We start from the raw sequence: 16,111 nt of genomic DNA on the forward strand, positions 1-16,111 counted from the left end.
AGGAGACTGCCTTTGTTGTTCCTAGGATACATTTTTTTTTCTCCCACGTGCAGATGTTAAAACGTCTTAGTAGAGTGTTTTCTCCTCGGCATTGTCCACAGCCTTTATTGGGTTCAGTTTGGTGCTTGTACACAGTTCTATCCTGTCACAGAATCAGTCCCAATTTGAAACAGCTCATGCTATATTTTCAAATATACTACTACTTTAGATTCTGACTGGGTATAATTTTCCTAAATTCTACCGGGTCACCTTGAAGGCCTTGCTGGTTTTAAGGCAGTTTTTAATCATAAAACTTGGTCCCTATCTCAGGCCTAGAGTCTCTCTCTTTGGCTGGGGCCGGGGGTGGGGGGATGGGGGGAGTCTGTCCCTAAAGAACATTTCCCTGACAGGCACACTTGCCCTAATGCCCAGCGCACAGTGTGACAAAGCCTACCCAGCGCAAGGGACGCGCTTCTCAGCCCTCATCATGGTAGGGCTGAGGAGGGTGACAGGAAACACTGCTAATTACTCTTAGCTGCTACTGGGATGGAAATGAGAAGAGCTGGCTACGTCATTTTGAAAAAGGCCATTCAGTAAGGTTTACCCCAGAGTGGAAGGGTTCAAGGCTGGGAAAACAATGACTAGGCTCAGCATCCCCAACAGCAGAGGAGGCCGCGTCCTGTCTCACCCTCTCTGGCCCTTCTTCACATCTAGACCACTGAAGAGAACCCCGAGCACACAAGGCAGCCTCACTGCTTCCTGGCTCTGGAAACACTCCCACATCTAATCCACCTGCAGGAGCAGCGACCCCACACAGCCCACCTGGGTGCAGAGCGCAGGACTCCTGCCGCTCTCAGCCAGGCCTCTAGCCTCTCTAGTCAAGATCTCACACTGCCTGCAAGGCTGAAGGTCCAGGCTGCCTCCGGACTTACTCATGCCAGAGTGGCCTCCAGGTTTCTTTATGCAACTGATTTCACCCCAGAACATTTACACATGGGTGCACAGCGTGTCTGTGGGACAGACCTTGACCAGACACATGAACTGAGCCATAACGTTTACGTGCCCTGTTAGCATCCAGCCACCCACCACAGCCAACGCCAAGTACCTTTGGGTCATCAGCCTCAGGTTTTTCAGTCTCTGAATCGTCATCTTCCTACAAGACAAAGAATTTAGAGGATTAAGCTCAAAGGAGTGGGCCTGAGGGTTCTCACATGCATAATCAGGGGTTGGAGCAAATTTACCCAGCCTGGGTCATTCCACCAAGAACCCTCCCCTACCATATGACCCAGAACTGGAAAAAGACGGGGGAAAAGGAGATGTTCTGGGGGGAAAAGAACACCAGCAGCTCAAAGTCATTACTCCAGCAGTACCATCGTCTACACTAATGAAAATGCCTGAGGTTAATCACTTCCAAAAAAACAGAGAAAAGGCCACAATACACTCCAGAAAAGAACACGGCCAGGCCCCACAGGACAAAACAAGCATACTGTCTCCAATGAAACGTCAATTACTTAACACCAAAAACACGGACTTTTTCTCCTTTGCTTTTCACACATGCAAACACATCCGACTCAGAGCTAGGATGACACCGCACACGGCCAGACTGCCGTGACCCACACAGAACTGCACCCCAGCACCCCAGCACTTCAGCCCAGCAGCACTGGCACCAACACGAACAGAAAGAAGGTAGGCATCAAATGACCAGGGCAAGTGATGCGGGAAAGGCATGACTGAAAGACAATGCCCAGCCTTTCCCGGATCCAAGGTGAGCGAGCCCTGCCTCTACCGAAGTCCTCACGGAACTCCCATTTATTGTTCTAAGCCTTGTTCCTTATCCAAATGGCCTGCCTGACACAAAGCACCACGTGAGCAAGGCACTCAGCAAAGCATGCATGGGCCTCACAGGAGCTAGCCCACCATTGCACTGCGCGCTAATGAAGGTCAAAGGTCAGCTCCCCATTAGGCAGTTGTATTCACATCTGATCCACTACCCAGAACACCCCAACACACGGGAACTTTTAACTTAACACCCAGGAGAAAATTATGTTTCATTGGAAACTGTGTTCTTCCAATCAAGATACACTGTAAATTAAACAGCATTCCAGATATTAATAGAAACATCACCCAAGAGACTTGAATAAACTATACTGATGGGTTTGAAATTCAGCTGTCCTATAATGTGTCAGTGAGCCAAAGGTTTTAAATGCAATCTCCATAATCTCCTTAAAATGAATCCAATCAAGCCAAATATCAGAGATGTAGCTCTGGCGAATACAATCACATTTTAGAAGGTCTATATTGGGATTTGATGAGAGGATTTTACAAAAGTATGAAATGAAGCTTAAATATGATGAAAATCCTAAGGAAAGCAAATGTGGAATAACACTTGAAAACACACTATGCAGATTTACTGAAGAAAACAGTTATGGATGTTAAGCCAGAATGCATGCACTTAAAAAAAAAAAAAAGTCAGGAAAAGAACACAGCTTTCAAAGCCCTTCTAACCAATTTCAGTCAATTCTGAATTATTAGCATAAATGGTGGGGCTACGGACATGAAAATATCTTCTCAAAGAGTATAAAATACAAAGCACATTTTTGTTTAATTTGGAAAGCAGTTTAACGGTAATATTTAAATATCAATGCGTAACAAAGTTTTCAAACAAATCCCGAAAGTACACCAAATGTTTCAATTAAAGCTGCTGCTAAATAGCCAGTTTCAACTTGAATCCTCCGCACCCCTTCCCCTCCGCCCCCAAACTTTTAAATTCTGGCTCTTGGTACTTAAGTGATAGTGCATCTAAGGTCTTTCTGGTTAAGATACGAGTTCTCTTTTGTTAGCCAACACATACGAAAGTTCAGGCAAGATTTGTGATCGAGAACCAAGGGCACAGTGGTAACAAGTGTGAAGTAAAATGTCAAGAAAGAATTTAAGAAGGATTAAGTCATATACACAAAATTTCCCTTCCTAATCTCTTAAATAAACTAAAGATTTGAATGAGCCCCAACCAAGATTACAAATAATAGTGTTAATTGCTGAGATAAAGGATACACCAATTGGAGTGAATACACTGTTACAAATAGAATAAACATGATCTAAAAAGGGACCACCACCATAAAACACTCTCTGATATTTGGGTTAAATAAAACAATTCACTGTCTTTTCCCCAAAAATTTAATTCAAAGGTTAATACAAAATGGTCCAGGTGAAAACAAATTTGATTTACAAACAGAACTGCCACTATCCAACCTAGTTTCCTTAAGTGACACCAAAGGGTGGGGGGGAGGGGATGGAATTAGGTATGAGATGGAATGCTGTTGGAACAGTCCAGAAAGTTTCTAACAACTGAAATGGCGCTATGAGCAGCTATGGATTTGGGCACAGATTTACTTACCGACTGTTTGCTGTTCTCATCCTCTTCTTCTTCGTAACCATCTTCATCACCCTCAATACGAGAAAAATCATCCTCTCCGTAGGCCTCAGATACCAATCCACCTTTCTCCTCTGAAACAGAGAACCAAAATAAAGGTGAATAAATGGGGGGAGAAATGCAAGAAAAACTTTCGGTGACTTGAGTGGCTGGAACTATACTGTAGGATAAAAAGGGAACTTAAATCTCATGTTAAACGACGCTGGCCCCCGACTGCTGTTTGAGCACCTCTGTGGATGTCTCCCTTGCATCACAGGCACCTGTGAATTCATCTTCTCGAACAAAACAAATAATCTGTCATCCTCATTTTTGTGTGTCCTACCCCAGGAACGGGACCTTGAACAAGGGGTACTCCAAGGGGTTCCCAATCACGCCTACCAGAGAAACAATCTTTTTCTACGTTTAACACAAAACAAAGCACCACCAACAAAACCCCCAGAACAATACAAATTACTGGGAAACCACCTGAGAACCTCCTGGCAGGCAAAGACCACACAAAACTGAGAGTAGCTAACCTAGCTGAAGCCCCCTCGCTTTTCATATGAAGAAACTAAGACCCAGGTATGTTAGATAACTTACTGCCTCTCTAAGCTCCCAAATCAATCTGTTCCCATTTCCTAACATCGCGATTCTCAATCTGAGTAGGGCAACACAGTCACTGAGGAGTTTTAACAACTCACAAAATAATGGAATGACCGAGGAGCCTTATAAAGCTCACACATGCCCAGACTCTCACCGTGGAGACCAGATACAGTTTTTAAAAGCTCCAAGATGCGTCTAGGACACATTACTAGTTAAAAGTTATAAATGCAGTAAGGTACAACCTGTATCACTCTTCACCTATGTTTTACTCATCTCTCTCGTCCATCAAACATGCTCGGAAAGAATAGGTAGTGTTTCAGTAGCCTTGGACCCCTCTCCACCCTTTGTACACCCCTCTGCCCAGCAAGATGCCTGGCACGGAGATTTTCAGTAAGTTTCGGAAGAATAATCGAATCAACGAAAGGAGACGATGCATTTTTACCACAGAGCATTCGCCCAGGACCCCGAATGCGCTTCGGGGCTCCGGCGCCCGACACTTGGGGCACAATGACCATCTCTTTCCCTCCCGCCCTGCAAGGGGAGCAGCATTCGGAACAAACACCTGCTTCTCCCCTTCCACCTCTCTACTCGGGCCTCACCAGCCGCGCTGCCCGCCGTCTCGACTCCAGCCTCGCCGTCAGACTCGGGCTCTGAATCTTCCGCGTACACTGCCAGAGAGGACAAGACATTCTTCTTGCCCGCCATCTTATTCCCACAGCCCAGGCTGGCCTCCCTCTGCGGACTCCAAAAAGACGACTTCCGGGAGGAGAGGGGACTTCTTCCGGGTCCCAGGAGAACCCGCTCCCGTTCCAGACCAGGAACCAATCAAGACGGCTGTTTCTTAGTCTGGCCCCGCCCCTTCGCAGTGCGCTAGCAAACGTCATTACTGCGCGACGGATGCAAGGTTGCTTGAGTTTTACCTGATTGTGAATGTCCAGTTGCTTGGCTTCTCAGAGTTGGTGGTGGCGAGGGGGCTCTCCGAGCAGTTCCCGAACCAGCAGGCGTCGAGCGCCCCCCGCCCACAGACTTTCGCTCCTGCGGGGCTCTCGGCCGGCTTTGATACCTTGACGTGAAGAGAGGGAGACTTCGGCTGAGGAAGGAAGAAAAGAGCGGATTTGGGGTTCCGAGGAGGAGAGCGAAAGAGCTCTCCTCTGGGAGTGGAGAAAAGGGGATCGGGGTCTTGGGGGAAGAATGGCCGTGATGACTGTGCTTACAGGAGGAGCAGAAGACGGATCTTAGACAGTCAATTCCACCTCCTCCAAACTATTCCGAAGACACTGTGTTTCTTCTCGTGATCTGATTTCTAGCTCCGTGGTAATATACCGTGGCCTCGGATAGTTCAATGTTTTCATTTTTGCTGACGTAAAAGTGGAGATGTTATTTACCCAGGAATGTATTGCTTGATACTGTTCACCTGGAGCTGTATTACTTGAAAATTATATATCGCTTGAGTGTAATAAAGCAAACTTATACTCAGAGAAAAATAAACAGTATTTTAATAAAAGCCGGACAGAGGACTCGTGCCACAACCATACGATCATCACCTTTGCCTTAACATCCGGCCACCGTCTGTCGCTAAGATGAGCACCCACCATTCCTCTCGTTTTGACCCTGAGCATCGAGTCCGGAGCACGTTGAAGAAGGTCTTTGGGTTTGACTCTTTTAAGACACCTTTGCAGGAGAGTGCGACCATGGCTGTAGTGAGAGGTAATATTGCCAAACTACCTGTGTTTACATTCATGCTGGCTGTACCGAAGCACTGCCTAGCACACCCTCCTTCTGACCCTTCCTACCTCCCCACCCTTGGTCCTTAACTGGTTTTGGAAATCTTGTAGGCTCATCACCCAAAACTTGTAGTTTTATTGGCAGAATCACCCAACTGTTCTGTTTCCTACATTTCATAGCCAGAGCTATAGATCATCTTTGAGAACAGTTCATAGAGTTCCACTAGTTTGTGTTTGGGGGAGGGGGAAGCAGAAATAGCCTAATCCAGTCACTGACCTAGGCAATCCCTTTGTTAAAGATTGAGTGGCCTGGATCCCAGATAGGGAAGGAAGGATTGATAATATCATAAACTGAGGTTTGTTGACAAATGGAAGTTGTCAAGAGAGGAGAATCAGTGTAGTATTAATTATACTGTAACACTTACAAACAAAAGACATCTAAGTGATGTTTCCATGTCTGCACAGGTATGCCCACTCATCTGGAAGTATGCAGCTTTAACGGCTATGTAGTTCAATCGTCTGTATCCCAGCAGACTCAGGTTTCTTAATCTTGTAGTTGTTAGCACCATTATCAGAAACGCTTTGTGTGCTTTTCCAAATGTCCCTGTACTCCTTTTCCTAGAAAGGACGGGAAGGGAATTAAGATTATATTGAGACCCCCCCCCCCCAAAACACACACACTGTGTGCCAGGCACTCTGCTAGGGCCTTTTCCTACATTCACATTGAATTTTCAACAGCCTTGATGAAGGAAAGAGATAAAAGGCAGGAGCATTGAGATGTTGTCTTGTATTTTTGCAGGTGACAAGGATGTATTTGTGTGCATGCCCACAGGGGCAGGAAAATCCCTTTGCTATCAGCTCCCTGCGGTGTTGGCCAAAGGCATCACCATCGTTATCTCTCCTCTCATTGCTTTGATTCAGGTGAGGCTTAGGGGAATGAAGACGTACCCCAGAAGGTTAGGGAAAGGTTGATTGTAGCTAGAACTTTCACTTCTGCTTTCTCTGGTCTTTTGCTGCTTAATTTTTTTGATTTGCTTATCTCCCTTGCTATATTGGGTTTCTGAATTGCCCATATGTGGGCCTCTCCACTAGGGCATAGCACTCTGGTGGGTTCTTACTGTCTTCCGTTACTTTTTGTCCAGAGGAACGTGGAAACTGTATCCGTATATACATGCACACGCTTGACGGGATAGCAGATGAAGATGGACAGAGCTAAAGTGATAAGGGGGTCCCTGGTGTCCTCTATTCTGGCAAGGACACAGCTATGACAGAAAAGATGAGAGGCTCACTGGGATGTTATTAACATCTTCTCTGCACTTCTGACTGTATTTAAGGCCTGCAGATGGGCTGCTAGGATGAGAAGTAAGGAACTGCAGCCATGTTGTTAAGAGCTGTCGACCATGAAGAGAGAGAGAGAGGCAGGAAAGAACAGTAACAGTGCTTAGTGCTGGTGCTTTACTTGCATTACTCGCACCTTGGAGATGTAAAATTTAATTCCTTCAACAATCCTATTAGTTACTTTTTTCATAGTGGGGGTGGGGGGAGTGAGAAAATTGACAGGGCAAGGTAAAGAACCAGCCCAAGAGTAGGTGGCAGTTAGTGAGCCAGGATTACATCCAGGTCTGCCTGGCTCCAGAGCCTGTCCTCTCAGCGCCTCTTGTATGCAGAGAGAAGACATTCTGGCGGCTGGGGGAGGATGTCTTATGGCTGGGAACTACCCCAGCACTTTGCGGAGACTTTCTGAGATCGCGTGGGCCCATTATACTCCCATCTGTGCCTCTCCCTCTTCTGCCCTCAGGACCAAGTAGACCACTTGCTGGCCCTGAAGGTACGAGTGAGTTCCCTAAACTCGAAGCTCTCAGCCCAGGAGAAGAAAGAGCTGCTCTCTGACCTGGAGCAGGAAAAGCCCCAGACCAAACTCCTGTACATCACACCAGAGATGGCGGCGTCAGCCTCCTTCCAGCCCACGCTGAACTCCCTGGTGTCTCGCCACCTGCTCTCCTACCTGGTGGTGGATGAAGCTCATTGTATCTCCCAGTGGGGACACGACTTCCGTCCTGACTACCTGCGGCTGGGGGCGTTGCGCTCCCGCCTGGCACGAGCCCCGTGTGTGGCTCTGACCGCCACAGCCACCCCACAGGTCCAGGAGGATGTGTTTGCTGCTCTGCACCTGAAGCAGCCAGTTGCTGCCTTCAAGACTCCCTGCTTCCGGGCCAACCTCTTTTATGACGTGCAATTCAAGGAACTGCTTTCTGATCCCTACAAGAACCTGCGGGACTTCTGCCTTAAGGCCCTTGGACAAAAGACTGATAAAGGGGTGAGGGCACCGAGGTGGGGAGGCCAAGATGCCTGTGGAGCCGTGAGTGCCATCTGCGGCCTAGAGATGGGTATTGGTTTGCTAAGACCTGTGCTTTTTCCAGCTTCCTTAGCCAAGACCAGCTGAAGCTGCTTAAAGCGCAGATTCATCCCTTTGGCTTTCTGGCACTGTTCCCCATCCTGCGGTTTCCTTGTCCTGGAAACCTTCTGTGGGAGGGAAGCAGCCAGCCTCTGTTGGTGGCCTTTGCAGACCTATTCAAGGTTTGAGGGGAGAAGCCAGAGGCATTAGAGTTGTTGGTTTTTGAGCTGCTCTGCTCCTGCTTTGTTAGAAGGTGGCAGAGCCCCGCAGGGTGTCCGGCCACAGAAGAGACTGTGAGGCCGGGGAGAGACAGAGCGCAGAGCTTCTGTTAAAGCAGGCCGACCGTTTTTCCCAATGTTTATTTTCTTCCTGTTGTTCCTGTCTTCCTATTCAGTTCTTTTCCGGCTGCGGCATTGTCTACTGCAGGACCAGAGAGGCTTGTGAACAGCTGGCGATAGAGCTCAGTTCCAGGGGGCTGAATGCCAAGGCCTACCATGCAGGTAAGGGCTGCGGGGGCCACGTGGCCCTCTTCGCTCCCAGAGGCCTCTTAGTGAGTCTCTTGTTCCTGTGGATCCTGGAGAATCAGGTGGTCTGACATCTTTTCTAAATACTTGGGAAGAGCTAGAGTGATTCACTTAAATCCACAGAAAAGGAGTCTAGACATGAGTGAGGTCTAAAGTGAGACTTGCGACTGCTGAATTCTTTTTCTCTCCCTGTGCCTACCCAGCAGCAGGTGATGAGCTTTTTTATAAGCCCAGGCATTGGTGGTGTGGAAAGAGCACAGGCTTTGGAGGCCAATGGACTTGGGTTTGAATCTTGGCTCTAACATCCATTGAGTGCTGTATGCCCCACACAGGCTAGGGTCTTCAATTTATTAGAAGTTAAGTACCTGGCCCAAGGTCACATGGCTAGGAAGTTATGACTTCAGGGGTGTGTGTAATGCCCATGATAGTATCAAACCCAAGACAGACCCCAAGGGAACCCCCAAGGAAAGGCGAGTTCCCTTCTCCACCTTTCCTTCCTTTATAGGGCTGAAGGCTTCTGAAAGGACGCTGGTGCAGAACGAGTGGATGGAGGAGAAAGTCCCCATAATTGTTGCAACCATTAGTTTTGGGATGGGAGTGGACAAAGCCAATGTCAGGTGAGCTCTGGTTCTTGTCTTACCTTCCTGATCAGGGCCTGGCTTCGGGTGGGCTGCCTAGGGCTCTGCCAGGAGGACCAGGTCCACGTGCTCCTTCTAGGGCCAGCGGGGAATGGGGCCCCAGGGGAGGGTCCCTGGTGCACAGCCCACATGCTGGCAGACTCTGTGCAGCCTGCTTCTCGTGACTGTGCAGCACAGCTCTGCCGGCCCCGGGAGGTGGGGCAGCAGGCAGACAGACCTCATTCAGTAACACAGCCCCATTCACTCACATCTTAGCAGATGGACCCTGGGAGGGGTAGAATGTACTGTCGTAACCTCCCTGCGGGACGTCAAGGCAGAGGGCTTGTTCCCATCACTCCTTGTTGCTGCTGACTGACAGGCGAAGAGACTGGTGCATCCCAGTCCCCTAGGCCCGCTCTGGCAGCTGTTAGAAGTGTTTTGCCTCTAGCCTTTCCTGACCTTCTGGAGACTTGCTGGGCTACAGCCTGAAGCCCTCTGTTCTGATTAACACCAACAATAATGCCTTGTGTGGTTTAAGCACTTTTGCATACAGGGCCTAGTTAAGACTCAAACTGACTCTGAGTTGCTCAGGGTAGGACTAGTCTGTGTACTGCATTTGAGGGAACACAGACTTTGTTTATTTTTATTGAATTTATTGGGGTGACATTGGTTAATAAAATTATATAGGTTTCGGGTGTACAATTCTAGAATACATCATCTGTACATGGGATTGCCTGTTCACCTCCCAAAGTCAAGACTCCTGAACACAGACTTTGGACCCAGAGTTTGAATGCTGGGTTGGCTGTGTCCTGTTAGGGGCCAGCCTTGAAGTCAGACACCCCTACGCTCAAATCCTAGCAATGCTGTCCCCTTGCCAGGTAAATTGTGCAGTTTACCTCTCTAAATCTCAAGTTCATTGTCTCTAAAATGGGGCTACCTCACATGATGGGACTGTAACAATTAAATGAGACAAATGTATACACTAGCTCATGGAACATATTTAATAAACGTTATCCTTTTTCCACTTCAAAGAGATTATAAAAGACTTTTTCAAGGTTGCGCAGTTCCTAAGTGGCCTAATCTTAAGTCCAGTAATTTTTTCCCCTGGACCTTGGACTGTGGGGGGCTTTTATTTCTCGTTTGCGTTGGACTTTCACCCTTTACTGCTGTGGCCTCTGAACTGGGCGCCTCCGCGGCAGGGAGGCCGGCTGGCAGACTGCCCACATCCTAGCCATGCTTCGCCCTGGGATCCTCTCCCTGCCTCTCCCTGCCCGCCTGCCCACTCCTGGCTGCTGGGGAGAGCCCTGCGCCGCCCACTCAGAACCACTCCTCCCCTCAGGTCTTCTGCCACATCTCATGCCGCTTGTCCCTTTGGATCCTACAGGTTTGTCGCCCACTGGAATATTGCCAAGTCTATGGCTGGGTACTACCAAGAGTCTGGCCGGGCGGGCAGGGACGGGAAGCCTTCCTGGTGCCGTCTCTATTACTCCAGAAACGACCGGGATCAAGTCAGCTTCCTGATCAGGAAGGAAGTAGCAAATCTCCAGGTAAGTCGCGGGCAGTAGTAGCCCTGTCTGCCCTAAGCCGCGACTCAACAACTTCACGCAGCTTCTTTCTGAGCTCAGATGGGGATTCCGTGAGCTGGAAAGGTGCTCCTGGGGCTGGGTGTTATGGCGGGGGGGTTGTATGTTGGCACGTGGGCATAGCAACGAGCTAGGCCAGACTTCTTTCTTTGTATTTCATTTATCTGAGTACAGTCTTGTGTGTGCACATTATTTTACGTAGTCAAGATCAGTCCTGTCCTGTTTCCATTATCGTTGTTACGTGACCATTTTCCTTTATTGTCATAAGTTCTTTGTTTTTGTTTCTGGCCTTTAAAAAAACGCTTATTATACATTCTTTGTAGAGAGCCTAGAAACAGACCCATGTATTTAAGGGAAATTGGTGTATGGCAGGTAGCATTATAAGTCAATAGGAAAGGACAAACTGTTGAATAATTGGTGCTGGAAAAAGATAAAATTAGATTCCAACCTCCTATACCATACACATATGAATTACAGATGGATTAAAGACTCAAAACACTGTAAATGGTCAGAGAATACTTTATGGCCTTGAGGAAGGGATGAGTATGTTGAGATTTCAAAAGCAGAAACCATTAAGGAAGATATTATCTATTTGACTAAATCCATGGTAAAAATTTCTGTATGATGAGAAACACCATAAGCAAAGTGAAAAATGAGCCATTTTGGGGGAAATATGTGCAATGTATGTAAATGAATGACTATATAGAGAACTCTTATAGGTAAATAAGTAAAAGGCAAACAGCCACATAGCAAAAACTGTGAATTTCACAGAAAAGGAAACCAGGATATCTAGCAGATGCATGAAGAGATGCTCACATCACTTAGGAATCAAAGAAATGCAAACTACAGGGTGATGATGAGCTATTATTTTATACCCATTAGACTGACAAAAATGTAAGCATCTTTATAGTCACTTATGAGGATGTGGGAAAGGGCAACTCACAGTGTTGTCAGGGACATAAACTTGTACGAGGGCTTTGAAAAGAGACGAGGTGTTAACGTGTAAGTGGAGGGTGCTGGTGCTCTGTGATTCAGCCCTTCCATTTCTAGACAGACATGTTGTCAGTGTACACGGAGGCACATGTACAAGGATGTACAGGGATGTTTGCTGCAACACCTAACAGTGAAATCAGACTCTTCCTCCAGAGAATGTTGGACAAGTAAACAGTTGGATAGTCACTCAGTGGAATGGTCTAGGGTGGTTAAAAATGACCTGGTAAATCCCCCAAAGCATATTGCATCAAGTTGTGAAAGGATACATGGAGACATCCTTACAAGAAAGGTTAAGTACAAATACTTATTTCTGATTCCTACCAAAATGACAATATAAAAACAAAAAAAATATATTATAAACTCACAGGGACAGGGAGAGCAAGAGAGAAGTCACCAGGAGGTAGAAAGGTTAATGAATGTCTGTCTAGGAAACCCAAGTCTACCAGAAATCTATTGGAATTTATTTAAAACAAAACAAAAAACTGGTAAGGTGGCTAAATGTAATAGAAATATTTTTAAAAGCAGTAGCTTTTTGCTGCATTATTATAAATATGTTACCCAGGAATGGAAATGAAAAGTGTTTAATTTGCAAGAACAACACTTATTAAATATCTACATGTAAAGGTTACAGGCTATTAACAAGAGACTTTTCGCAAACCTTCCCAGTTGATTTTAATATGCAGCCAGGGATGAGAACCACTGATTTAAACAAAGAAAACTAAAATCCCATAGAAAACAAAAAGGCTCAAGAGGTACAAAAACTGGGTGGAAATATGGAAAACTCATTTCTCCTCAAAGCTAAAGCTAATGTACATGTTGCAATGAAGTTCCAGTTGACATCCAAAGAGACTTTTATGGGGAAGTGGAATCTTAGCATTTATATGCAAGTATACGTGCCCAAGAACAGCCAGGAAATGCGTGAAAAAGAAGAGCGGTGGCCCCAGGATCAGCACCCAGGACGCTGCTGCAGTCAACAGAGGGGCCGTCGGAGTAGAGGAGAGGGTCGGAAATGGGTCCCAGAATACATGAGAATTTCATGGAAAAAGAGGGACTCGCCTAATAGGTGGTGTTACACAGCAGGCTGTCCTCCTGCAATAAAATTAAAGTGCCCCATTTAATACCTAATTAAAAGGACATTAAAGACTTACATGTAAAAAATATACGTATTTAGCAAAAAAAATTTAGCGCAGTGTGTAAGCTAGGGCTCGTGGAGACGCTCTTATAATAAAAATTGGAAATCCAGAAAGCTCTTTTTAAAAAAAATATTTGAATGTATTTAAAAAGTCTTAAATTTCTATAAATCCTGAATCTACAAAAGCTTTATATGGCAAAATATAACATAGCCCTGGCTGGTGTTGCTCAGTGGATTGACGGCCTGCCTACGAACCAGGGGGTCACTGGTTCCTGTTCCCAGTGCAGAGCACATGCCTGGGTTGTGGACCAGATCCCCAGCAGGGGGCGCACAAGATGCAACCACACATTGATGTTTCTCTCCCTCTCTTTCTCCCTCCCTCTCCCTCTCTAAAAAGAAATAAATAGAATCTTTAAAAAAAAAAAAGACATTTTCAGACCCAAAGTTTCAGAAAACTTTTTCACATGGAGAAGCTACTATGGGATGTTCTCCAGCGTAGATGCAGTGAACTAAGGAAGAAGGAGGTGGAGGCGTGGTCCAAGAGCGTCTGGAAGGGTAGTCCCAGAAAGCCAGCAGTGCACCAGGCCTAGAGAACAGCAGACCAGCTCAAACTGGGGGACAGAAGGCTCCAGGAAGGAAGTTTCCAAAGATAAATGTGGAGCCTGCCATTTTTGGCTCCTATTGAAATGAGGTTTCTAGGATGTCAGAACATTTGGGGGTGAGTTAGTGGTACACCAAAGCCTAAGTAAATGAAAAAACAAGGCAGCTATTAATTTCAAGTGAAACAAAGCTGTAAAAGAAAAGAGATGCGATCATGGGAAATGTAAAAATGTGACCGTGTGGTTGAGCTCTGAACAGTGTTGACAAATAGTCACAGTGAGGAAAACCGTGGCGCATGGGAGCGGCGGAAGGACGTGGGTCTGCGTGTGTGGGAGGGGAGGATGATTCACTTCTCAGAAGCAGAAAGTCCATAGGTGATGTCTTTACTCTTCTGTAGTTTTAAAAATTTTCAGTTTTTTTAAAAAGAAAGTTTGACAAGTAGACATGTAGTACAAAAAGGCAACAAGTATTCCCAACACTCAGAAATGATCAGTTAGCCTTTCAGCGTACAGCGTGTCTCCACGCACACAGAGGTGTGTGTATTCCCATACGCCCAAGTACACGCCCTGGTGCCTGTATTTACTAGTCCATTCGGTCGCGTTGCATACAGTGGTGGCCAGATGCCAGTTCTGGGTCCTTTGCATGAGAATCACATGAGCAGTGTTTTGGAAAAATCAACTCTCAAAAGCTCCAGGTCCAGAAAGTTCGCTTCAATAGTCTGGGGGCAGACCCCAGTAGCTCTTATCAAGTCACCCAGGTGATTCTGATGCATGGTCAGGTTTGGGGACACTGTTTTATAAGTGACTTTCTTACTGTCGTGTGGTATTTTTTCTCTCATCACTCTTCGGGCCGCAAGTAGTCCAACTATGTAAGATGGACTAAATGATCATTGCTTTTTCTTTTTTTTTTTTTTTCTGTTTTTTTAAAATTTTTTAATTGAATGTATTGGGGTGACATCAGTTAATAAAACTGTAGGTTGCAGGTGTATCATTGTATAATATGTCATCTGTGTGTTGTACTGTGTTCACCACTCCTTCCATCACCATTTAGCCTCGCTTTACCTTCTACCTCCCCCCACCCACCTCTCCCTCTGGTAATCGCTATGTAAATGGCCATTTTTTGTCTCCAGGAAAAGAGAGGGAACAAAGCGTCTGATAAAGCTGCTCTCCTGGCCTTTGATGCTTTGGTGAACTTCTGTGAAGAACTGGGGTGAGTGACTTGTTTGCGTGTTCTGGAACAAAGTGATAGTGAGACCTTTTCCCCTCCCAGTGCCTGAGTTAACCAGCTCCCATGGGGCAACACTTGGGCCACCAGGGGGCCCCAGCCTGCTGAAGGCCGTTGCTTGGGGTGCTTCCTGTCAGGCAGCCCAGAGGCCGGCACCCTTCCACTCTTCCGTGGAAGGTCCCCGAAACTCTGGCCGTGTGAGGACCTGTTGAATATTTTGGGTGGTCGTCCATCCGCCCGACTTTACCTCCTTCTGGAATGGATGGCCCCGTGAGTGACCCAGTCCTGAGTCAGTGGACCGGTTCTGAGCCATTGGCATTGTGGTTGTCACATGCCACTGGGCTGGACCATTGGCTTCACTCTCATCCTGGGCCAGAATGGGGCCGGCAACCCAGCTTGTCTCCTGCCGGAGCTCGTTACGTGCTTGGGGAGAAGCCAACTGTTCTCACATGACGCTGGCCTGCCCCGTTGGAACTCACTGCAATATTTTATCTGCACCTGGCAGGGGCAGGAGGAGCCTGATAGCTGCAGGGACAGGCCAGCTGTGGCAGAGCAGCTTCTGTGGCAGGGCAGGGACAGGCAGGCTGTGGCAGGGCGGCGTCTGAGCACAGCTGCGGCACATGCGCTGCATGAGGGACGTCCAGGAGGATTCTGGACAAGCTAGCAGCCCGGTGCGTTTGGGGTAGCCTTTTGGTTGAAAAGGCTCTTTGATTCCTTTGCTCTTGTTGGTCACATCTCACTGGACAGCCTGTGAAGCAGATGAGGCAGGAGTGATTGCTTCACACTTAGAGAGGAACAGACAGGGGTCCAGGAGGTCACAATCACAAAGCTCATGGTAGACAGATGCCACTAACCCCAGACCTGCCAATTTTCAGTGCACATTTTCATATGCACATGCTGTCTTAGGTTTGCATGATGAGATTCTTGAAGCATGAAGCTGATTACCGGTGGCTGGCAGATGTTTGGGGCTCGCTCGGGAAACCAGAGAGACCCTTTTTGGGCCCTGCATTTGATTCCCACCCCCTCCTGTTCACCAATGAGTAGGTGGCCCCTGGACTGGAGCTCTTCCCTCCTGCAAGCAGTCATCTCTCGTTGGGCCTCTGCGGCAGGAGCAGTTTTGGGGCACACCCTTTTGTGCCAAGCAGAGTTTGGCTAGAGTGTCAGGACCACCCGTGACCACAGCCACGGTGACCAGAGCCCTTTTCAGGCACCAGTATGGGGAGGTGCTAAATTAGGCCTTCTCAGGCCCCCTGTTCAAAACACCCAGAGTGAAAGGGCCAGGCGTCCTTGCTGATTGTCACCGTCCCCTCTGCTGGAAATAACCCTGA

General features: G+C 47.2%; 2 protein-coding genes across 5 annotated transcripts in view; one reads left to right on the forward strand and one right to left on the reverse strand.

Moving 5' to 3' along the window:
* SAP30BP (SAP30 binding protein) overlaps positions 1–4,746 on the reverse strand; it is a 32,175-nt gene extending 27,429 nt beyond the window's left edge. The window contains exons 1-3 of one of the 2 annotated variants that reach the window (XM_054593054.1): positions 4,591–4,746; positions 3,374–3,483; positions 1,085–1,132 (exon numbers count right to left, since the gene is read on the reverse strand). In XM_054593054.1, coding sequence (XP_054449029.1) covers positions 1,085–1,132; positions 3,374–3,483; positions 4,591–4,696 — 264 coding nt within the window. In that variant the 5' untranslated portion in view covers positions 4,697–4,746. The remainder of the gene's footprint in view (positions 1–1,084; positions 1,133–3,373; positions 3,484–4,590) is intronic. The other variant, XM_054593053.1, reaches the window with a different exon arrangement.
* Positions 4,747–4,882: 136 nt separating this feature from the next.
* RECQL5 (RecQ like helicase 5) overlaps positions 4,883–16,111 on the forward strand; it is a 31,147-nt gene continuing 19,918 nt past the window's right edge. For 2 of the 3 annotated variants that reach the window (XM_054592990.1, XM_054592992.1), the window contains exons 1-7: positions 4,883–5,698; positions 6,515–6,636; positions 7,514–8,032; positions 8,505–8,610; positions 9,140–9,251; positions 10,636–10,798; positions 14,689–14,768. In XM_054592990.1, the coding sequence (XP_054448965.1) occupies positions 5,572–5,698; positions 6,515–6,636; positions 7,514–8,032; positions 8,505–8,610; positions 9,140–9,251; positions 10,636–10,798; positions 14,689–14,768 (1,229 nt within the window). In that variant the 5' untranslated portion in view covers positions 4,883–5,571. The remainder of the gene's footprint in view (positions 5,699–6,514; positions 6,637–7,513; positions 8,033–8,504; positions 8,611–9,139; positions 9,252–10,635; positions 10,799–14,688; positions 14,769–16,111) is intronic. The other variant, XM_054592991.1, reaches the window with a different exon arrangement.

The sequence above is a fragment of the Pteronotus mesoamericanus genome, unplaced genomic scaffold (assembly GCF_021234165.1).
Source record: "Pteronotus mesoamericanus isolate MK-2021 breed Mesoamerican mustached bat unplaced genomic scaffold, CSHL_Meso_final scaffold_408, whole genome shotgun sequence".
Lineage (NCBI taxonomy): Eukaryota > Metazoa > Chordata > Mammalia > Chiroptera > Mormoopidae > Pteronotus > Pteronotus mesoamericanus.